This window comes from Polypterus senegalus, chromosome 2 (assembly GCF_016835505.1).
Source record: "Polypterus senegalus isolate Bchr_013 chromosome 2, ASM1683550v1, whole genome shotgun sequence".
Taxonomy (NCBI): domain Eukaryota; kingdom Metazoa; phylum Chordata; class Cladistia; order Polypteriformes; family Polypteridae; genus Polypterus; species Polypterus senegalus.
This window is the reverse complement of record NC_053155.1, coordinates 187,852,928-187,878,414: the sequence shown is the minus strand read 5'-3', so window position 1 is coordinate 187,878,414 and position 25,487 is coordinate 187,852,928. Positions and strand designations below refer to the sequence as shown.

The following is a 25,487-nucleotide window of genomic DNA, read 5'->3' as shown; positions in this document are numbered from 1 at the left end:
CCAGGCAACACGGGGCTCAAGGCAGGAACAAATCCCTGGGCAGGGCACCAGCCCACAGCAGTGCAGTGGAAAGAAGTAAAAAGCAGAAATTGCTGGAAAAAGTCATACAAAAATTGGGAGAAAACAAAATCTACTAAGTAGACATGGAAACATGACATTAACCATGGTATTTAACATATTTGTTAATGTCTTGGAGAAGGTTGAACAATGGTAACTCTGCTGCCTTGCATTAAAGAGACCGGGGTTTGCATCTCAGGTGTTCCCTGCATGGAGTCTGCACGGTCACCATTTGTCCATGTGGGTTTCCTGCAGATTCTCAGGATTCCTACCACAATGTAAAGACATGCAAGTTAGGTGGATTTACATTGCTAAATTGGACCTATTGTGTGCACTTCTGTATGTGTGTGTGTGTATGTTTGCCTTGTGATAGACTAGTACCCTGTCCAGGTGTTGTTCCTGCCAATTGCCCAATAATTGCTGGGATAGACTCCTACTTCCCTGTGATGCTGCACTGGATGAGTGGGTTAGGAAAACAGATGAGTAGTTATATTTTGAAATTATTTATATTCAAAGTGTATTATTTAAAAACACCTATAGTACATAAAATGTTTTATTGGGAAATATTTTTAAAATATTAAAAATACGCAGTTCCTTAATTACTGAATAATGTCTATTTTAATCAAAGTATATAAGTTTTATATTTGTGTATGTTTTAAATGATAGGAACCATGGTCACCACCTCTGTCTCCCATTGGTTCCCCTCCACATTCTCCTGGCTACCAAAGCTCACCTTTATGTTCCATTGGGAAACAAAGGAGCAGCACTGACCGCATTGAAGGTAAGATATAAACTGTGGTATAACATCCCTGTTTCCATGTACCTATTCTATTTAAATTTTGTATAATATCTCAGAATTAATTGCCTTTTGCAGAAAAAGAATATTGTGTGTATATGTGTGCATGTATGCATGTGTGTGTGTATATATATATATATATATATATATATATATATATATATATATATATATATATATATAGTATACTAGTTACAAAATACCAGCCATGGAGAAGTAGTGTGTTAAAGAAGCAATGAAAAGAAAAGGAAACATTTTGAAAATAACGTAACATGATTGTCAATGTAATTGTTTTGTCACTGTTGTGAGTGATGAGTGTTGTTGTCATATATATATATTTACACACACACATAAACATATATATATACATATCTATACATATACACATATATACATACATATATATCTACATATATACACATACATATACATACACACATACATACATACACACACATATATACACACAAATACATATATATATACATACACACACACACACATATATAAACATATATACATATACATACATATCTACATATATACACACACAGCTATTTCGTATCAGTGCAATACGCTGTTTGTTAAAACGGATAACTCCCGCTCTTACGTGCAAGTCTGCGTGGATATTATGAACTATCAGTATTTGTTCAAGTTCTATTTAAATTTTAAATAGAAGGAATTTTTATTTAGTCGACAGAAATATCTTTGGTAGGAATGGTAAAAACAGACAGGAATATTATTCCTGAATAAATCAACTCAAACCTTAAACAACTTATAATATTTTGCTCTCCATAAAAATATATCCTGTCTAAATTATACAAGTTAGAAATAAAGTAAACATTAAAAGAACAAACATTCAAATTTCTTTACTCTTATGTAATTTTATATAAAAATAAACTTAGATTTTAAATATCCCAAAAGATTTTGCTCTCCATAAAAATATATCCTGTCAAAATTATACAAATTCAAATATGAACATGCTGCATAACAAAACCTGGAAATATAAATAAAATGTGTTCCTTTCAGCAATAACAAATCAAATCATTCAGTTGTCTTTGCTCATATGTCATTTTAGAGCTGGACGCCTGGCATCTTTTTTTGGCCACAGGTTCGTTTCTGTTTGCTGTGAGGTTCTGTGTTGTGGAGATTCTCAGGATGGATTGCAGGTGCTCATCAGTGAGGCGACTCCTGTGTGCTGTTTTGTTAGTCTTTATCACTGAGAAGAGCTTCTCACACAGATATGTGCTACCAAACATGCACAAGGTTCGAGCCGCATGTAGACGGACTTTTTTTGTTCTTCAAAGTCACCAAAGCGCCGTGCAAACTCAGTGCGCTCAGTTTATCAGCAAAGTGCGTATTTGGGAACACCGTAGTGACGACTTGGTTTAACATTACTTGGCAACAGGGAAAGAGGGGAAAGTTGCACTGGTGCATTTGTGTCTCTCATAAAAGCAGCTTCACTTGAAATCACTTTGTGATTGTGCACGGTTAAAAACGTCCGCTGAAGTGTCAGATTCTTATTTAATTATTCTGCTTTCTGTATCTTCTGCATTGCATTCAGGTTACCCTGATGTTTTGTCTCATAGTGCCGTCTTAGATTAAATTCTGTAATTACAGCCACATTAGCTCCACAAATGAGACACACGGGTTCAGTAAACATATACTCAGCCTCCCATCGCTTTTAAAGGCTCTATTTTCAGAATGAACTTTTCTCTCCAGCATCGCGTGAGCTAGCTTCGCAATAAGTGTTCGGCAAGGCAGCTGAAGCGCTGCATTATGGGATCTGTAGTTTATTGTGTTACCAGCGCTTCATATACCGGGCCATTAATAACAATAATACAGTATATAAAATGATCTCGGGCGGATATAATTACACGCCGTGCTGGATGTGGCCCGTGGCCCTTGAGTTTGACACATATGGACTAAATAGAACTTGAAAAGATATATTTTTGAAATGTGATCGCGCAATTCAGATAGAGTTTGCGCACTACAGCCTGCATCCTCCCTCGCTCTTACTTTTTTACCGTTCATCTAATGAATACACTGAGTATGGCTTTACCAAAACAATCATTGATGGCGAATAAAGTATCCATTATTCGAGTATGTAGATCGGATATATATATATACATATATATATATACCAGCGTATCAGCGAGAAGTAGTGTGTTAAAAAGCTAGAAAAGAAAAGGGAACATTTTAAAAATAACGTAACATGACTGTCAATATACAGTATTTGTTTTGTGAGTGTTACTGAGTGTTGCTGTCATCAAGGATTTGATTATCATTATTTCTTTCAATCAGGCTCGTATTTGTAGGATGTGTTGTGTTCAAGTTACATTCCGTGTTTGTCAATCGTTGTAAAGATGACAGGTTTCTTTCATCGATTCGTTTCTTACTGCATCAATAAACAGCTCGTCTTCTTCTTTATCTGAGACCTGACACACTGCATGCACGGTTTTTTTACACTGTCTTCCTTTAGCGGGACATTGACTTTTTCCACCGTGTGCTTTGTTTCCGCAGTAGCTGGATTTATGAATATGCTTATCAGGCGCTTCATATTTTTGCTGCCTTTTCAATTGTGTAATTGGTTTTGTTCAGCTCTTTGGAACTGTTGCTTTTATCTGTGCACTGCGTCAGTTCACGTGAGCGCTCGGTGTACATGCATCGAAGTTTCCCAGCTGTGCTGGTGCCATCTCGTGCTATGTCCGTGGCTGTATTTAATGTTACCTTAGTCCTGGCACTTAAAACTTTCTCTCGCAGTTTCGCTGAGTTTGTGTCAAACACCACCCTGACCATCTCATCTTCCTCTCCATAAACACAGTCCTTCACCCGTGAATATTTAGTGGCAGTTTGCTATTGGATTGCCGCTGACGGACGGCCTTATATGGGCAGGCACTAAATTACAAACGCCAGCGGCAGCCTGTCTATGAACTTAATTTAAAGTGTAGGTTTACATCGTGCTTTGTTTCAAGTAGCAGAACTCATGAATATGGTTGTATATGTCACTTTCGCTTCTTATTGTTTAGCTGCCTTCTCAATTATATAATGCATGTTTTCTTCAGCGCTTTTTTGAGGTCTTCCTGATTTTCTATGTGCTGCGTGATTATGTGGGAGGCGTGATGATGTCACACGAAACTCCGCCCCCACGGCAATCAAGCTCATCTCCATTAGTAAATGGAGAAAAAGTGCTTCCAGTTATGACCATTACGCGTAGAATTTCGATATAAAACCTGCCCAACTTTTGTAAGGAAGCTGTAAGGAATGAACCTGCCAAATTTCAGCCTTCCACCCACACGGGAAGTTGGAGAATTAGTGATGAGTCAGTGAGTGAGTGAGTGAGTGAGGGCTTTGCCTTTTATTAGTATAGATAATCAAGACTAATTATAAAGAATTATGATTAATAATAAAGTCGATTATTTTGGCATTTTGAATAAACACTTCGATAAAAAAATATTAACCAAAGACACACAAAAGTGTTATACAGAAAGTGCAGCATCTTATTTAAATATAGTGCGTGTGTGTATCTATACTAATAAAATGCAAAGCCCTCACTGACTCACTCATCACTAATTCTCCAACTTCCTGTGTAGGTAGAAGGTTGAAATTTGGCAGGTTTATTCCTTACAGCTTACTTACAAAAGTTAAGCAGGTTTCATTTCGAATTCTACGCTTAACGGTCATAACGGTCAACAACGTCCGCCATGTTGAACTTTCTTATTCATGGCCCCATCTTTACGAAATTTGTTAGGCTGCTTCCCTACGCTAACCGAAACCGATGTACGTACTTATTTCAATGGTATGACGCCACTGTTGGTCGCCATATTGAACTTTCAAACGTCACTAATTTTCCAACTTCCCGTGTAGGTAGAAGGCTGACCCCATCTTCACGAAATTTGGTAGGTGGCTTCCCTGCGCTAACCAAAACCAATGTACATACTTATTTCGTGGTATGGCGCCACTGTCAGCCGCCATATTGAACTTTCCAACGTCACTAATTCTCCAACTTCCCGTCAAGGTAGAAGGCTGAAATTTGGTACTTATTTCGGTGGTATGATGCCACTGTCGGCCGCCATATTGAACTTTTCAACGGTCTTTGTTACTTATGGGCCCATCTTCAAGAAATTTGGTACGCAGGTTCCCAACGCTAACTGAATCCTACTTACGTACATATATACGTCCATAGCCTGCAGCTCGGTCACCGTGTGAGGCGGCGTTGGGTCCCCCATCCCAATGCCTCCCACGTTGTTGGCTGCCTGCCTATTTAAGGCCGTCTGTTGCTCCAGTCTCTACATTCCCTTACTTGCTTCGCCACGGGATTCACGTCTCCCTGCTGATAACTACAGCCTTTTTATTTAATCCACGGCTTCTTCGCTGTTTATTGTTCATCTATTATGATTATAGTTATTGTGTAGGTATTTTATACTTACTTTACATTGTTCAGGTACCCATTTCCTTTCTCATTCCAACTGTACCCGCATTAACATGTCTATTGAGGTGATCACCATCGATCAAAGAACTGCAACTTACCGAGTGGTTTCCATGCCCGGAGATGGCACCTGCCTTTTCCATTCTCTTTGTTACATATTGCATGGCCATATCAGGCTCACTCTTGATATCCGGAGGAACATTGTGTCTTATGTATTGAATGACTGGGACAGGTTCAAGGTGTGGACTGATGACGGTACAGTAGATAATTATACTACACAGGAGCACTATAAGAGTGAAATGCTTAAGCCCTTCACCTATGCATCTGCATGTGAGTTGATGGCTGCCGCTGAATTGTTCGGTTGTCGCTTTCAAGTGTACCGAAATGGCCAAATATTTTACACCTTTGGACAACCGTCAATGCCTCTTAAACATCTTAGATTCACAGGTGACGATTTCAGTAGTGGACACTTTGATGTTCATAAATGTTTAAACTCTCAAAAGCTGGATGTGAAGTTATCGATGAAACTGGTTGTATACTTACAATGCTTGACAGATGCCGAATGTCTCTTCAACACAAGTCCTACAAATACTGTCGTAATTGAAACAAACCATGAAACTCAAACCGATTATGACAGCTGTAATCCAAGCTGTGAGATTTGAAACAAGATTACTGTTCACATGGCCAACTGTACGTTGCATGCTTAAGAGTAAGCTCAGCGCACAGTTTGGTCATATTACAACCGGAGGGCCGAAACTCACAATGTGGTATACAAAGAGATCCTTAACAAGTAATTATTGGTATATTTTCCCTCAGTTTAAAAAGGTTTAATTTTCTTCTCAATAAAAATTTGAATGCAGTACTTCGCCGCTGCGAAGCGCAGGTATTTTGCTAGTATATATATATATACACACATTTGCTTTTGATAATAAAAATGTACATAATTAGAATAGACTGATTAACTTTTGACAAAAAATGTAAAGTTCCTAGAAAGTAATGGACTGCCATTTTGATTACATGACTGGTCTGTGGCATCTCTCTATTGGTGAGGTTAGTACTTTAACTGCTTTTCTATTTGTGTGCTTTGCCTAAGTCATATCATTCATCAATTAGCCATGGTACAGTTTTGACTTAATTTGTAGTCAAGTGTTCTGGTAGCTAAATATTAAGCTTAGAAGCACAGTATTATTTTAGAAAGAAAGAGAGATTTTTTTGTTTATTTTTAAATATACTCTTTATTACACAGCAACAATTATTGCAAAAAAAATCTTTATAGTCATGAACCCTCAAAAGGATATTTAAAAAACCTCACAATTTTCAACAGTTAGTATTGCAATGACGAACAAAAAAATAGTTCCTCATTCCAAATTGTACAAACTGCTTCATTTATACACAACTGGTTATTGAAAGTCTGTAGGCTAAAATTCATTTTATAAAAGGTATAGTCAAGAAGTCTCTTGCTTTTACTAAGGAAGTGAACATTTTACTTTGATCAATCTCTTTTTGATTATTGATTTTTTCTTTTCTTGACTTATAAATAGCCATATTTGCCTGGACCTACAAAAGATTGGCAATCCAGCTAAATACAGATTCATTAAAATACAAATCAAAAGCATTAAAAATAGAATTAAATACCGTTAAAAGTGTTTGAAACCGAAAAACCTAACAGGAAAACAGTGTTGGACTGTCTCTCTTTCAGAACAGAAATGACACTTATCACAAACTCTTGGATTAATCAGACACACAAATGAGTTTATGGAGATGATCGCATGCAGGATCCTCCAAATGCAGATCACCAGTCCTCTTATTCAATGGTGGCCTGTACAGACTGCCCCAACCTGGTCTGTAATTCTCTTGACCCCACCAGTCTTTCCCTCCAGGGTGTGTCCAGAGTCTTCTTGTGCTGACTTTGATGTCTCACCTGGACATACAGTTTATAAAATTCTTTCCCTTCTGCAGCATCCAGGTAAAATGTTTGGAAATCCAGTGTTGCTTCCTGTATTCCATCTTGATTTTAGAATCTTAAATTAGCTAAACGATTTGGAAATGCACAAAGTGGTTCAGGAGTGTCCATGTTCTCCTCAGTCTGTCAGTGGAGCAGGACAGTAACAGCAGTCTGTTGCTGAAGCTGCTCCTCTGTCTGGAGATGATACTGTTCAGTGGATTCCCCATGATTGACAGGAGCCTGCTCAGCGCCCATCGCTCTGCCACAGATGTCAAACTGTCCAGCCCCAGTCTCTACAATAGAGCTTGCCTTCCTCACCAGTTTGTCTAGGTGTGAGGCATCCCTCTTCTTTATGCTGCCTCCCCAGCACACCACCGCATAGATGAAGATACCACAACCGTCAGAAAGAACATCTGCAGCATCTTATTGCAGATGTTGAAGGACGTCAGCTCTGTCCTCTCTTGTACAGAGCATCAGTGTTGGCAGTCCAGTCCAATTTATCATCCACCTGCACTCCCAGGTATTTATAGGTCTGCACTCTCTGCACACAGTCACCTCTGATGATCACGGGGTCCATGAGGGGCCTGGGCCTCCTAAAATCCACCACCAGCTCCTTGGTTTTGCTGGTGTTCAGTTGTAGGTGGTTTGAGTCGCACCATTTAACAAAGTCACTCTGTGTATCATTACCCTGATGCTTGACTTGTAACATCCCAGCATTCAACATCCATTGTTGCATGGAGAAAGAGTCTATTTGGAGTTACCCAAATATGGGCATTTGTAAGGTCCAGTACAGTGTCAGAGAATCTTGTTCAGGATTTGTTTTCAGTTGTTGCCAGCATCTCAAAAAACTCTGATAATATTTTGGAAGATTGGCCAACACGAGTAAGGCTCCCACTTGGTGAAGTAGCAAGCTGAAGGTGTCCAAGAAAACAGCCTGTGACTATACAGGAGCTTTTGCAAAGTCTGCAATCAAAACACATTTTTCCACTTTGAATGTCAATCAGTACTTGACCACCATTGTTCTTTGGAAGATACAGAATGCTCTGTCTTAGCCAGTGCTTTCTGTTCCAAAAAAAAGTTCAATAATACCCTGTGTATGTCAGATATCATATTTTGATGGGGTTCTAGCCAAGCCAATCTATACCACAGAGCAGACGCCACCTGGTTATTAATAATGAGGACACATCCCCTATAAGAGAGATGAGGAAGTAGCCATGTCCATCAATTCAAACAATTCTTTACATTGTCTGTTGCTCCCTCACAGTTATTTTGCTCATTAGCTTCATTGCCCAAATAAACTCCACTGAGTCCAGAAATATGTAAAACATGTTTTAAAATGAGAATCAAGACATAAAAGAGTGTTAAAATGCCAGTGAGGACTTTTGGTCTATATAGATGGCAGGCTTGCAGTACATAAACCTAGAGAATGATTGGAGAAGCATATAGAAATAATAACATAGAAGGTAAAAAGACTAAAATGGTGGCTAAATGTATAAACTTGTCAAGCCTGGCAAGGGAGAGAGTGTCACCTTGCACCTGTGTACTGTCTGATTACCCAGTTCAAAATACTCCACACATCCTGCAACTCATGGCACTCTGTGCGGACATGTAACTCTCTAGCCAACTATGGGTGGGGCTCGGCATGATTCTTATCCAGCACATCATTTTCAGTGCAGTTGAATTCACCCCTAAAGGCACAAAAGGAGTTGCCTAAAAATGCAATCCGGTTAGAAACAGATTCTTAATACACAGTCCAAAAAGAGAGATCAAAAACCAGAGTGAGAAGGTCAAAAGTCCAGCAGAAACAAGCAAAAAGCAAAACAAAACACTTGTCAGCTACCAAGCACATACAGATATACTGCAGATGACTTCTTCTTTGTCTTTTTATAGCAGTTGGCAGACACAATTATGGTTCACTACTGCCACAAACTGGACTAGAGTACGGTATGAAGGGATAAAATATATACCCCTTTATTTTTTACACTTAAACTAAATTACTCCAAAAATAATAATTCTTTATTTATTTGTCACATACATAGTTATACTAAAATTATATGATTTTAACTATTATTTCCATATACAATAACATTTTTCAGAGTAAAACTGTTATGCCCCAGTGCTTGAATTGATTCATATATTTGACTCCTTTCTTCTTTGTATGTTTCACATTGAAATATTACATGTTCTAGAGTTTCAAGTTGATCACAGCACCTGTACAATCTTGACTGATACATTCCTATTAAATATCTTTAATATAAAATCTTGTGTGTCCAATTATTATTCTTGTCTCTCCTTGTTTTTCCCACCTTCCTCCAACATTTTTATGTATTCTGTATAGATACTTTCCCGTATTCTCATTATCCAGCAAGTTTTGCCATAAGCTAGTAATGTTGATTACATCAGTCAGTTAGCTCTGTTTCACTAATTGGAATATCTGTATTTTCAGTAGACCTTTTAGCAACTTTTTTAGCAGTTATAATCTACCTTCTCATTCTCTTCAACAGCTATATGAGGAGGAACCCACAAGAAACACACATATAAGCCTATGTTTTGCAGGAAAAATAAAATCTCATTGATTTCCAAAAACAAGCATCCACATATAAAAACCAAATAATTAACAAAACTGACAAAAAATACAGAATAATATAAAGAATAAACATAAATAACAATGTTAACATAAACAATAATTATTAAATAGTTAAAAATGAATGAAAAAGACACAAAAAAAGAACTTAAACATATATTGGGGGTCAGGGGTTGGCCCTGGCTTAAACACCACCATTGGTCATTTCTTGGCCAGAGACTAACTAAACAAAATGTGTTAAGCCTGGCAGTTCCAAATGAATCACAGCATTGTCCAAAACATCACTTTTTTTGCCTTCTGTCAGTCTTTTTTGTGATATACAGTGGAACCTCGGTTCACGACCATGATTTGTTCCAAAACTCTGGTCGTAACCCGATTTGGTCATGAACCGAAGCAATTTCCCCAATAGGATTGTATGTAAATACAATTAATCCGTTCCAGACCGTACGAACTGTATGTAAATATATATTTTTTTTAGTTTTTAAGCACAAATATAGTTAATTATACCATAGAATGCACAGTGTAATAGTAAACTAAATGTAAAAACATTGAATAACACTGAGAAAACCTTGAACAACAGAGAAAACTAACACTGCAATAGTTTGCTATAGTGCTAGGAACCGCTCGCTAAAAACACTTTTTTTTAATGAGTTTTAAGCACAGACGTGCGTTAACTGAGGTTCCACTGTACTGTAATAGTGTATTCTGTTTTAAAATTCATTTATTAAAAGCAATATAATTAAAATTATTGATTAATGTTAAGAAAAATTAATATGAAGAGAAGTTAATGCCCTATCCCCTCAAGTTCATTTTAAAATAAAACTAACATAAAGAAAAGAAGTTGGAATAGAAAACTTAGAAATATTCTTTTAGTTTCACTATTTTAGTATTTTGGTGTGGTGTTATTACTGTGCATTTTAAAAATTTGTTTGGTTTTACGACTCTGTACTTGATCTCTTTTGTTTATCAAAGAACTTCATGAAGTAACTTGAATCTTAGCTAAATGTAAATATGAGCAGGAAGATAAAGAAAAAACTAAAATAATTTTTCAAATTTCACCAGTATTAAGTTAATAAGCAACAAGTAACAAATTCTGCCAAATCAAACTTAGAGGATTTTTTTTGCTCTATTATTATCCAAGGCTATGTTTACATTGCCACTCATACCCGCTGATGATGTTGAGACATATACAACACATTTTCTTTCCTTGTTGAAAAGACATGAGCACATTAAAACTTATTCATGGATCACAATGAAAACTTATACGCTTGTGAAAACATGGATTTCAATTCAAATCTGAATCATACCACTGAACTCCTTTTTTTCATTTCATTCTCTGTGTTCTGTGTTACATTATTAAGTAGCTTCATCTAGTACAAAAAAAAAAATTAGATGTTATTTTCAACATTAAAGTTTATTTCAGGTTTATCTTATGTTGCACTGCGGTGGGCTGGTGCCCTGCCCGGGGTTTGTTTCCTGCCTTGCGTTGGCTGGGATTAGCTCCAGCAGCCCCCCGTGACCCTGTAGTTAGGATGTAGCGGGTTGGATAATGGATGGATCTTATGTTGCAACGCAATTAACTGGAATGAAAATCATATTGATACAATATATTATCACTTATAGCCCTCTTTTAGCAAAAGTAGTAGTAAAAACTAGAAGTGCAAATGTGTATAATGGACCCACAAAGATACAATTTCAAATTAAACCAATGATATTACTAAAATCCCCAAATAAATGCTGTGGCTATTACTAATTTCTCTCCCATACATTTTGCAATATGTGCAGTGTAAATGTAGCTACAACTAACAATACACAATACAGTGGCCTATAAACTGCTTTCACTGAATTAATTGACATTCTAAGCTATGATTGGCCACAGAAGTCTTGGAATATAAAGGCAAGAAAAATACACTGCTTCGCTTTTGTATTATCACCTTTGAATACTTGCATGGTGTCATTTATTTACAGTATGCATTCCTGCTTGTTTTTTAGAGTTAAATCTGAACACTCGTGTCTGACATAAGGAACATGCAAACACAAATATTGTGGTTTTAGACTTGTCATACAAAATAGACTTAGAACGAGCAGCGGTTTCATTTTGAAGATCAAAGTAGTCCCTAACTGAGTGAAATTTTCATTTTTTTGGTAACCAAAGCAATTTCTTCTGCAGTTATTGAAGTCTAGCATGTTAGTAATTAGTTACTATTGTTTTGGATTAATACTGGTCTAATATCCTGTTCCAAATTAACATGCAACCATCTTGCAGAAAAAAATGTAACTCTAAAAGTTTGACATACAATAGGAAAATTGATGGATATTTTTATTCAGTGAAATCATGCAAAGAAGGGAGTCCTGATTTTACAAATTAAAGACCAAATTCAATTCAATTTAGTTTTTTTTTGTATAGCACTCTTCTTTAAGTGCAGCTTTAGAGCACTGTTACCAAGTGTCATTAAAAACTTTACAAACGAGCCTATGTAATAAAATGCTAATATACGCATTTGTACATATGTCTGTTTCCACTGAGCAATGTCATTACTCTGTTTAGTTGCACAGCAACGCGTAAGGGAAGCTGACATACATGAGGATATCGAAAGGCATAGGATGAACTTTGAGAGTTGCCTTCATTTGCAAAAATACAAATTATGCTTTCACAGCAGGTAATGGGGACCGTCTACCATAGGTGGTGGTCAAAAACAGACAGTAGATGAGAAAAAATGCCTTGAAATGACAGAATTTTAAGAAGCAGACTTTATGTGAATGCACTCGAGAAAAGAAGTGCTGAGCAAGAGAGTTGAGACACAAGAGGTTATTGAAGAGAAGCGGTAACTGACCTCAGATCCTCCACTCCATCGTTATTCAAAATAAACAAAAATAAATCCATTAAGTCATCTTTGCTAGAATACAGTGAAAATGTATAATTGTTGATGTCTAATTAATGTTATACTGTATGAGCGTTGATACCAAAATGTATCACAATTTTTTCAGTATTAGACATCAAGGTACACACTCTAATCACCACTAGCTCTGCCAATGGAATAGGAATGTTTCCATTTTGAGAGAAGGAAAAACATTTCTTGGAGTTTAAGTGGCAAAAATTTTACATTTTAGTCTTGTGGCAGTAATATGTGAGCATATATACAGTCGTTTTAAGGTTTCCTGCACCACAGCAAGTGATTGAAGTGATTGAAATTCATATTACAGAAGAGTTGGCTAATATTTTGAAAATTTTGTTAATTACAATACAATAAAATACAGTTTATTTTTGTATAGCCCAAAATCACACAGGAAGTGCCGCAATGGGCTTTAACAGGCCCTGCCTTTTGACAGCCCCCCAGCCTTGACTCTCTAAGAAGACAAGGAAAAACTCCCAAAAAAAAAACCTTGTAGGTAGGTTGGGCGTGCAGTGGGTGTCAAAAGAAGGGGGTCAATACAATACAATACACAGAACAGAACAAATCCTTAATACAGCATAATAATACAAATTTTAGAAGCACAGAGCAGAATTTAACTGTAGATGATATCACATAATAAGATTTGGATATTTTTTAAAGTCCTGGAGACCTCATCCATCAAGCTGCCTCCCCATTTGGCTGTTGCTCGGCCAGCCAATCCGATGAAAGGACCCCTCTTTCCCATGATTCCTGTCATCAGGGATGACTTTACCATAGGCAGGCAAACAACTTGGCAGGTGGGCCGGGGCACCAATTGCCACATTTGAGTACCGAGAACAGAAACAGAATAGGTGAGGGTTAGTAACAAATTATAACAATCATGTTACTTATGTTTTTAATTAAACTTATTGGTTAGTTTACCTTTAAACCATAGGATCATACATTGTAGAAAAGTGGATGAAAACAGTCTTGTTTTATACATATGGTCATATGTTCTTAGTATTCTTTTAAAAGAGTTTTTCTTTTTGATGCCCCACTTGAAAACATTATCAGATTAGATTATACCATTCTCGACACAGACAGGCAGATACCAATGGTTCAAATCACCAAACACTTTTATTTACAGTTCTATGTATAATAATCAGTCCCTCAATCAAATCCGGGCCTCTTACAAGTCCTTTCTTCACTGCCTCCACTCCTCTTCTCCTAGCTTCGAGCAATAAGTCCCTATAGGGTTGAGCTTCCATGCTCAATTCCCATGGCCCCCTCACAAACCAGGGCGGCTGCCCTCTCGTGGTCCGGGGGAGGCATAGACCCTATCCCGATCCTTCTCGGCATCCCAGCTGGGCACAGCCCCCAGCCACCTGCCACAATAGTTATTTCAAATATTCTTGCCCATTCACACTTCTACTTTATCCCCTGCTGTATTCTGTTCTTGCTAAAGCTTATATCTGTAGTAATAAAACAATCGATTGCAGAACATTCATATGCACACTAGAGCAATGTGGGTAAACCAGTGGACCTATTCATATGCCTGTGAACTGTGAAATGAGATCCCCATTGAATGCTCACGCGGCCCGGAGGAGAACATGTAGACTTCAAACAGAATGCCTCCAAGATGCCATTTGAGCCTCAGATACTGTTCTGGTGGTTACAAGAGAGTAATGCCTCCTGCTGCACCCTAGCCACAGCTGTGGCAGGGAAATGATTTTTTTTTATCTCTTTTAAATCTATTTATTGTTTGTTATGGAGCCAGCATACATTGCTTTTCCATATATATATATTTGCTTTTTTCCCTCAGTGTACGTTCAAAAAAAGAATGACAGCCACATATCTTTGTGCCATTTTTAGAATGAGCTGGAGAAGAGACTGATGACCTTAGCGAGTAAACTCAGTTGATGTATTGACTTTTTGTGCAGCTGAAGCACTTCTGGGTGATTTCTTGCCCAGCTGGCACAGGACAACTAAGAGAAAGTACCAGTAAATTGCAATCGACCATAAATGTATTTGTTACCTGTAAAAATTCAAAAAAGGTACAGTAAATGTCAAAATAATCATGTTTCATTATGTTAAATATGTTAAAAATAATTGTCCTTAAATTATTAGAAAAAAAATTCAGACTCAACATTCCATTGGTGCTAGCTGCTTCTTTATTTAGTACCTTATTATTTTTTTTGCCTTATTTAATTGGTTTTATTATTGGAATTATTTAATTACAAATTAATGTAATCAATAAAATTATTGTTTGGGATAACAGTCTTGTCAAATGTTTCAGTTTTGGGCAAACCTAAAAAAAATATTGCTTTACAAGATTACAAATGTGAATAAAGAAAGCCTAAACCTTCTTCAGATGAATGTCTTGCTTTTAGAATAAGTAAGGATCTCAGACAGATGAGTTTGATGTGTATAAATATCCCCATGCTAATTTCTGCTTTTGTTGCAGGTTTTAAGGCAAAAATATATTTTTCTGCAAAACAATAGATTAGAAAAGAGTATAGATTTCTGCTCTATTTAGGTATATTATTCACATGAGCAGCTTCTCTAACTTAGATACAGTACATTAAAATACTAACATTGCAGTAAAGCCCAAATTTTAATAAAAATGAATTACATATTTGCAATGCTGATAAAACAGATTGACTAAGACTTATTGCTAATTATCTGCAGCTCAAGAAGAGATATTGATAATTTGAAAAATTTTAAACTTGGAAGTCAGACCGTGGGCAATTTGATCTTTAAAATGCATGGTGCTCCTATTTAACTGTGTGTAGTTCTGTATGCCTTTGCAGTCTAGTTTTAAAAAACAAATGAGTGGCAAATGTAGTCAAAACAAGTGTACTTTGTGCAATGATGCTTAATTCTCATTCTTTAGTCTTGGATAATTTTGTTTATGTACCACATTTAAATTAATCTTTATAGTAGGAGCTTGTAGTATAATGTAACAGAAAATAAAATTACATGATAATTAGCAGCTTACAAGTTCTTCACCACCAATAACTACTAACTGAGCTTTACCCATTTTTTCTTTGCCGTTTCCACAATTTCCCCTTATTTATATGCTATTGTTCATGATCATAACACAGAATTTTATAAGTCTTGGGTACTGTGATGTTCTTAGAGTTTATATCAGACATAAATACTGATGTACTAAATAATTTATAGTGTAGGATTTATTGTGAAATTAAGTATTAGGTCAAATATTCAATATGTTTTTCTATTCAAGAAACAATTAGTATATGTTTTTGGCAGATAAAATGACACTTTCAAGTTAATGAATTGTGGCTAAAGAAGTACACCATTTTCTTCATAGAAATAAGCCAGCTGTGACTTGATTCTGAAAGCGAAGTTCAATATACAGCATTATAATATACAGTATGCCATGGGGAGGGCTGGCTCTACAGCAGAGGCATGGATACTTCCGGACACTGTGCAAGCAGCAGCCATTTGCAGAAGATCCGTGTTGTCAAATTTCCCTCGGGGGACAAATAATGTTGTATCTGTTGGCAAACTATCTGGTCGCCAGGAGTGGCAATTTGCCAACCATCACAGACGCAGCTGTAAAAACACTTAAACTCAATACAACACCAAGGAGAAAAATATCCCTCAAAACTGTTCAGAATAATAGATATCAGATAAACATCACCCACTTTTCATTATAATAACTGTGTAACATCACACTCAAAACATTAAGGGGGCACCACCTCATGGTGTACTAGGCAATATATTTAAACTAATTGCCTTCAAGAATCAGTGGTTTACGAGCAGCATTTTCACCTTCACCTATGACAGTAAAAAACCTAGAGCCTGTTCTGAATATGATACAGACTTAGTGACTACTGTATATGCCTTAAATAACAGTTAGGTGATAATGGTGTGTTTTTGGACCAAATCTCACTGAATTGTGCTGTTGTTTTTTGACTGTCTTGACGGAGTGGTGGCTCTGAGGCTAGGGAGGCAATCAGAAGGTTGCCGGTTCGAATCCTGTAAATGCCAAAAGGGACTCTGCTCTGTTGGGCCCTTGAGCAAAGCCTTAACCTGCAATTGTTGAGAGCTTTGAGTAGTGAGTAAAGCGCTATATAAATGCAAAGAATAATTATAATTATTTATTTATAATATTTTGAACAAGATAAATTATCTTAATCATCAATAAGTATTTACTTTCCTAAGATATATTGGTTGAAGGGACGTATTCTTGTTCTTTTTTAAATATGTAAATAAACTCGGTCTCCCTAAGGGAAACCTTAGTTATAATATGTTTATGAATTCAATCACATCAGTTGAGCTATCTAAAATGAAATGGAATGATACTATATAGCTAAGAGCCGTTTATAGTCACCATACATTTGCAAAAAAGAAAAGACCATTGATTTCTGCATTTACCATAAAAATAAAAAAAATAATCTAACATTCTGAAACCATCCCAATCCAGTTCAGAGTCTTTGTAGGGCAGAGACTATTGAGGCAGCACTGAACAAATAACTATTTAATTAATAGTTTATTCTGTACATTTGTGTTTCAGATCAAATCAATATTAGCCCATATGCCCTACTCAGATCCTATAGTTATGTGAACAAAAAATCCCACTTTACAGTAGTTCCTCCTGTATACTGGAACGTCAAAAGATGAACAAAGATTCAACTTATTTTAGTACAGCTTTAATTCATTGTTGTCATTCCGAAAAAGCTTTTGATGGTAGAGAAAATTTGATCTTCTTTAATTTTAAGTAAAATAAGGTGTCATTTTCCACTGAAGTATAGGGGGAAGAATAGAATTCCTTCAATTAAAAAAAAATAAGAGGGACAAGAAGGCAGTGTAGTATAAAATAATGGCATACAGTAGATGTTTCATGACAGAATGTTGTCATGTGTTAGACCAAATAAGGTTATGAGAAGATTTTGAGTAATTATTAATCAAAAACCTTCTGAGAATAATTTTTTTCCTAATATGATATGAATATAGGACATTCTGAGAACATACTGTTTTTTTCTTGTGAGGCAGGTACTCGGCAACATCATTCACAGTTTCAGTCTTCTTGTAAATATATTTCAGATGATCTTAGTCAAGACAGATATGTGCGAATTACAGTTTTTACTTGAATTACATGTTTTACACAAACTGATGAGTTGTGTGCCTTATGCATTGCTGATTTTATTCATAATCTGTGATTCTAATTAAAATTTAACATTCACAATGTTGCCTTAGAATATAAATGCTACGGTGCGCCATTTTAGGTAAGCTTAATGCATCTGCAAATTCTACCTATATCTTCATCTCCACAACCTAGTTTGCTTCAATCAATGGGTGTTGAAGGATAATAGGAAAGTTGGGTAAGGTTCATTTAATAAAGTTCTAATTTACACGTACTATACTGTGCTTAATTATTTTTAGGAGACTTGAACCTTCAGACTGTACAGTTATTAAGTTGAAAAATTGACATGCCATGGGAAATGGTGAAAAGGTTCTGTTGGTTCAGTGTTATAGATCTGACGAATCTTCCATTTTCCAGCTACTCTGTGTAGTACTGATAGCTATCGGGTATTTCTGAACATTTTAGAAAAAAATAATTAAGTGTGTTAAGTATTGTGGTTCTTTAAGAAAAATACAAAAGAAAAGATGCCTGAAAGGGTATCAAAGGTACAAGCTTTACTGTTCTATATATTCAACGTGTAACACAAAATACAGATGATACAATTCTGTACTCCCATTACAGTCAACTCAGATACTCCAGTCATTAAACTTTAAAAAAAAAAAAAAAGTGCATTGCTTCTGTTCAGGAATCAAAACAAACATTTCATGCACCCTATTGCTTTGGACAGTGTTGTTTACTTTTCCCCAATTATTTTAGCAGTTAACCTATGCTAGCTCTGCAGTGGATTTTTTATTGAGTCCAGTTATCAAAGATATTCTGAACATTTGACATGAAAAAAAAAAAAAAAGGTTTGACAAGACATGGTTTGAAAGCCATGATAGATTCATAAGCATATCTTTTTACAGATCGAAAGAGCTTGCTTCACCCATCACGTCTGCACAGACCATTTGGGCAACTGCCTACTTTAACTTCTAAAACAACATTTCAACACCATAGTGCTGTTAATATTAAAAAGAAAACCATTTGAAACTAATAAGGCAAACAGGAGCAGAAAACATCAACAAATGCTTGGAAGCTCTAAATAAATTAAGAAGTAAATGCACACCCTGGAAAAAAGGGCTTCATGAGTTAAACAAAATTAAATTGTAAAAAGTCTGAATTTGGATAAGGAGCTCTAAATCAGGGTGTTCATAAGAAATGTAATGATTTACTTCATGAGGTACTGCAGTGGGCTGGCGCACTGCCTGGGGTTTGTTTTCCAGCCTGCTCCTTGTGTTGGCTGGGACTGGCTCCGGCAGACCCCTATGACCCTGTATTAGGATATAGTGGGTTGGATAATGGATGGATGGATGGACTTCATGAGGTAGAAGTACATAATAAACAAAAATAGTTGTGACAAATATTGTGTTGTGTCCTTCAGTTTAAATGTTTAAACTCTAAATATTTTAAATTGAAATTAAACTTTTCATTTTTCACTCTTTAATAAAAGTTAATAAAGGATTAGATCCCCAGTAAACGATAAAAAAACAATAATAAAATCATGTTTGCAATCACTGGCCCTGAAATAGTTTTAAACAATTTCCCACATGGTTATGTTTGAAATTTATCATTTTTAAACTTCTGGGACTGGCTATTAGTGAGCAAGGACCACCAGCAAAGAATCAGATATCAAAAATATTATCATACCTTTAGCAAGCTTAAAATATCATACGGGCGGCACGGTGGCGCAGTGGTAGCGCTGCTGCCTCGCAGTTAGAAGACCCGGGTTCCCTTCCCGGGTCCTCCCTGCGTGGAGTTTGCATGTTCTCCCCGTGTCTGTGTGGGTTTCCTCCGGGCGCTCGGTTTCCTCCCACAATCCAAAGACATGCAGGTTAGGTGGATTGGCGATTCTGAATTGGCCCTAGTGTGTGCTTGGTGTGTGGGTGTGTTTGTGTGTGTCCTGCGGTGGGTTGGCACCCTGCCCAGGATTGGTTCCTGCCTTGTGCCCTGTGTTGGCTGGGATTGGCTCCAGCAGACCCCCGTGACCCTGTATTTGGATTCAGCGGGTTAGAAAATGGATGGATGGATGGAAAATATCATACAGCAACACTCCACATTCTTATATTATCAATCCCATTTTTACAATGTTTTATGAAAAGAAGTAACTTTAACATCTGCTGATGTTTAATGTGGCTTCAAGTCCTTCTGATCGTTTTTGCTGAAAACACCTAATGGTTTTCTGATTATCAAAAAAGTGTAATTTGCTGTACAAGATGTAGTCTAAAATTTCCTAACAATAAGGGTCTTTTCGTACTAGAAGGTCAAAAACCAGGGGTATCCCCCAAAGACCCCAATGCCATGTATTAGTAGACATGAAGATGAGTTAAACAGTAAAGGATATGTGTGGTTTTCTCGTACCAGGAGTCAGGAGCAGCTGTACCAAACACAAAAGTGACTTCTTGCAATTCTAAAAAGATCACATGAACTGATGATCAGAGTGTGGATCCAATTCCACTATATAGCATCCAAAAATGGCTTCTAACATTATGTGACCATACCATGCAACATTACATATACAGGTATACCATGTGATTTATATCTTGGATCCCTAAATACAAAGCACAATCATACAAAATGAAAACCTACTAAAATAATAAATTAACAAAAATATCACATAGTCACTTGCAGAACCTGACAAGAAGGGAAGCGAGTCTATTGTAGAACACACTTTTGTTCATCCCTATACTAGTTACGCATGTGCAATTCACAAATTGCAGAAAGGCATCAAGGCTTTGTGCTGAGACTAAGGCTGTTCACTACAAAATGCAATTTATTAATTTAAGTTTCTCCTAATAATTTAAGATACACAGAATTCAGAAATGTATATTTTTCATTTTTGTGAACTGCAAATGGATTCAACTTCAGTACAGACCTTTGGAGTGGGATCTATTTGTTCATGTGTGTATTTATGTTATGTTGTTACTACTAATACAGACTCATACAGTAAGCGTACACTGAGTGGGTTATGCAGTTGATCGATAAAGAAGTAATTTTGTTTCTGAATCTCAGTAACTGGATTTAGATACAAGGATGCATTTTAAAGGGTTAGGTCAGTTTCCATCAGCAAGACAGCTTTTATTCAAATCATTAAACTATTTTGTAATTTTACTTTATTAAATATTTCCTAATTTTCTTCACACATGCAAACTTACAAATCTTGTAATCATTTAGGCATTTCTTTCTATATGTTATACATTCTTTTAGAAGTTAATATTTCTTTTTCGCCTTTCAGTGTCCAATGAAACAAAGCATTCAAGTCTGACTCCTACCCTGAAAGAAGGAGTATCTTCAAGTAACTATGGAATTAGCACTGCACATTCACATTCTGCTGCCTTAAAGGTAATATTTTAATACTTCATAAGGATGTAACCCTTTATTATAAGTTAGTGTTTTATTCTTAAATGCTGATCATTATTAGTCAGTGTACATGTATATCCATTTGAGTCTTGCAGTACACTTCCAAATACTGTACTGTATTTTAGTAACTGTATACATCAGTTATTTCACCACCAAATAACATGAACATTTAATAGCAAAACTGCACATTAGAATTGTACCTCCTACATTTTCCTCCACCTGAGCCACTGAAGTGGATTTATGATTAAAGCTAGCAAAAGCTGTACAGAATCTTTTTTTTAATTGTATTGATTTTATTGAAATCACACAACATTCCATACAAATATATCAATTCTACAAGAGTAGGATTGAAAACAAATCAACCCCCACCCCTGAGAAAGAGAGCATGGGCAGCAGAATAAATCTTAAACTTAGTAAAACTAAGTAAATAGATAAATTAATAAGTGAATATACACTCACCTAAACGATTATTAGGAACACCATACTAATATGGTGTTTGACCCCCTTTCGCTTTAGAACTGCCTTAATTCTACTTGGCATTGATTCAACAAGGTGCTGAAAGCATTCTTTAGAAATGTTGGCCAATATTGATAGGATAGCATCTTGCAGTTGATGGAGATTTGTGGGATGCACATCCAGGGCACGAAGCTCCCGTTCCACCACATCCCAAAGATGCTCTATTGGGTGGAGATCTGGTGACTGTGGGGGCCATTTTAGTACAGTGAACTCATTGTCATGTTCAAGAAACCAATTTGAAATGATTCGAGCTTTGTGACATGGTGCATTATCCTGCTGAAAGTAGCCATCAGAGGATGGGTACATGGTGGTCATGAAGGGATGGACATGGTCAGAAACAATGCTCAGGTAGCCCGTGGCATTTAAACGATGCCCAATTGTCACTAAGGGGCTTAAAGTGTGCCAAGAAAACATCCGCCACACCATTACACCACCACCACCAGCCTGCACAGTGGTAACAAGGCATGATGGATCCATGTTCTCATTCTGTTTATGCCAAATTCTGACTCATTTGAATGTCTCAACAGAAATCGAGACTCATCAGACCAGGCAACATTTTTCCAGTCTTCAACTGTCCAATTTTGGTGAGCTTGTGCAAATTGTAGCCTCTTTTTCCTATTTGTAGTGGAGATGAGTGGTACCCGGTGGGGTCTTCTGCTGTTGTAGCCCATCCGCCTCAAGGTTGTGTGTGTTGTGGCTTCACAAATGCTTTGCTGCATACCTCGGTTGTAACGAGTGTTTATTTCAGTCAAAGTTGCTCTTCTATCAGCTTGAATCAGTCAGCCCATTCTCCTCTGACCTCTAGCATCAACAAGGTATTTTCGCCCACAGGACTGCCACATACTGGATGTTTTTCCCTTTTCACACCATTCTTTGTAAACCCTAGAAATGGTTGTGCATGAAAATCCCAGTAACTGAGCAGATTGTGAAATACTCCAACCGGCCCGTCTGGTACCAACCAACCATGCCACGCTCAAAATTGCTTAAATCACCTTTCTTTCCCATTCTGACATTCAGTTTGGAGTTCAGGAGATTGTCTTGACCAGGACCACACCCCTAAATGCATTGAAGCAACTGCCATGTGATTGGTTGATTAGATAATTGCATTAATGAGAAATTGAACAGGTGTTCCTAATAATCCTTTAGGTGAGTGTAGATAAATGGAGAAGAAAAAGAAATGGGGAGAGAATCTGCTTCCTCTATTCTAAAATGTTATCGATTTGATTCTGTTAGGTTTATTTCTGCACAGATCCTCTAAGTGAGAGTTTGATTTTTTCCAATTTCAAATAGCATATAACATCAGTTACCCACTGACTTAAAAGGGGAGAGTTAGGATTCTTCCAGTTTAGCAAGATAAGTCTCCATGCAAATAGTGTAGTAAAGGCAATTACAGTTTGTTTGTCCTTCTCCACTTTAAGCCCATCTGGAAGAACACCAAACAAAGCTGTTAATGGGTTAGGAGGGATTGTGACACCAAGGCTGTCTGAAAGGCATTTAAAAAGTTTTGTCCAGAATGATGTTAATTTGGTGCAGGCACAAAACATGTGCCCCAATGAGGCTGGAACTTGATTGCAGAGTTTACAGGTTAGATCTTGCCCTGGAAACATTTTGGACAATTTTAAATGAGACAGATGTACTAGACATATAATTTTGAGTTGAATAATTGTATGCTTTGCGCATATGGAGCTTGAGTAAATTCTCTGTATTGCTACCTTCCATTCCTTTTCTGAGATGTTGAGTGAGAGATCCTTTTCCCACTGTCCTTTTGGATCTTTGAAAGGAAGGGACTGTAAAATGGTTTTATATATTGCAGAAATGCTGTCTAAGTCCTTGAAACTGAGCAATATTTTTTCCAGCATAGAGGGAGGTGCGAGGTGAGGAAAATTAGGCAGGTTCTGTTTAACAAAGTTTCTAATTTGAAGGTAGTGAAAGAAATGTGTTGCTGGAAAGTTAAATTTGGAATGTAATTGTTCATAGGATGCAAAGACGTTGTCTATGTACAGATCTCTTAAGTGATTTAATCCCAAATGTTTTCCAGACATTAAAAGCTGCATATTTTTGTGAGGGTTGAAAAAGGTGGTTCTTGTGCAGAGGTGCCACAGTCGAAAGCTTCTCTATCTTAAAATCCATCCATTGATCCATTATCCAACCCGCTATATCCTAACTGCAGGCTCACGGGGGTCAGCTGGAGCCAATCCCAGCCAACACAGGGTGGAAGGCAGGAAACAAACTCTGGGCAGGGCGCCAGCCCACTGCAGGTCACACACAGACACACACACACACACACCAAGCACAATTTAGAATCGCCAATGCACCTAACCTGCATGTCTTTGGACGGTGGGAAGAACCAGAGTACCTGGAGGAAACCCACGCAGACATGGGGAGAACATGTAAATTCCACACAGGAAGAACCTGGGATGCGAACCCAGGTCTTCTAACTGTAAGGCAGCAGCACTGCCCATTGTGCCACCGTGCCGCCGCTATCTTAAAATGCTTCCTACATTGGTTCCATATTCTGAGTGAGTGAAGCACAATCGGGTTGTTAGTATATTGGAGATAACTTGCATTTATTGGGGCACAAAGCACGGAATATAAAGAAGTACTGCAGGATTAGCTTTATGGAATCAAATTTTTTTTTGACAACATACTGTATTGATCAATGAGCAGGTTCCAGCAACATGCAGATATATTATATTATATTATATTATATTATATTATATTATATTATGTTTAGTTAATGGCAGTGCTAATTATCTGCTTATAAAGACATGTTTTAAACTTCTTTGGAGATGGAAGGGCACATCTCTTGCCTCTCCTTTCCCTAAAATCCTTTCATTTTTTTTTTAGCAAAAGTGTGAAAAAAGTGAATAAACCTTTTCCAACATTTAATTTAGATATGGCAATGTGGGCAAAAGAAAGATGCCCACTTCTCCAGTACCTCAAGATCAAAGGTGCTGACCTTGAAAATGTGGTTGCTGGTCTCTGTTGCTACATAGATTCAGTGAGACTGTCCTAAAGGTCATTTAGGAAACTAATGTTTAATATAATAGTGGCAGACCAACAAAGATACAGTAGGCTTATAAATTAAATGATGCAATAAAAACATCCCTGTAGTAATATATAAATTCAATATAGTATGATTTTTCTACATATTTGCAAATCTGGTTTGCTGGACATTTTAAGTGACTTGATTAAATTTAACACAACAAATCAGACATTTAGTTTAAACAAGTAACATACTAGTTTACTTTCCAATTCTGAAACCACTAGGCCATGCATCCTTACCAGTAATCTCTGTACTAAAATGCTAAGAGTTGTAATTTCACTGTGTTTGCCTACTTATATTCAATCAGACTATACTGTATTATTTGTAAAACTTATTATCTGAAATAGTGAAAAAAGTAAACAAATTTGAATTGCATTAATATCATTAAGCTAATTAATAAATAAATTGTGGAGGACGTGGCAAATAGGACTTTTTTGACATCTGACCTCCCTCTACTGGTGGCAGTGAAAATTACAATATACAATAACTAGACCACAAAGCATGGTTGGTGCCAGGATAAATTTAGAAGGGGACCAATGTGTGATTACAATACAAATTAAGTCCACATTATTTTTGATTCATAACACATATTATTGAGAGTGTTTAAGCAATAGACTCCAGCAAATACAAGCCAAATACAGGGTGTATTAATTAAACACAGATAATGTGGCACCTGTAGCTTTTGCATTGCGTTTGAGTTTTTTTACTTTTTGTTGTAAGTTTATTTGTAATTTG

The 25,487-nt window shown here is 36.7% G+C and overlaps 1 protein-coding gene across 1 annotated transcript in view; it reads left to right on the top strand.

The window, feature by feature from the left end:
- reps2 (RALBP1 associated Eps domain containing 2) overlaps nucleotides 1–25,487 on the top strand; it is a 251,133-nt gene that overhangs the window by 93,894 nt on the left and 131,752 nt on the right. Inside the window, exons 4-5 of the mRNA XM_039745045.1 lie at nucleotides 724–838; nucleotides 21,066–21,172. Of these exons, the coding sequence (XP_039600979.1) occupies nucleotides 724–838; nucleotides 21,066–21,172 (222 nt within the window). The remainder of the gene's footprint in view (nucleotides 1–723; nucleotides 839–21,065; nucleotides 21,173–25,487) is intronic.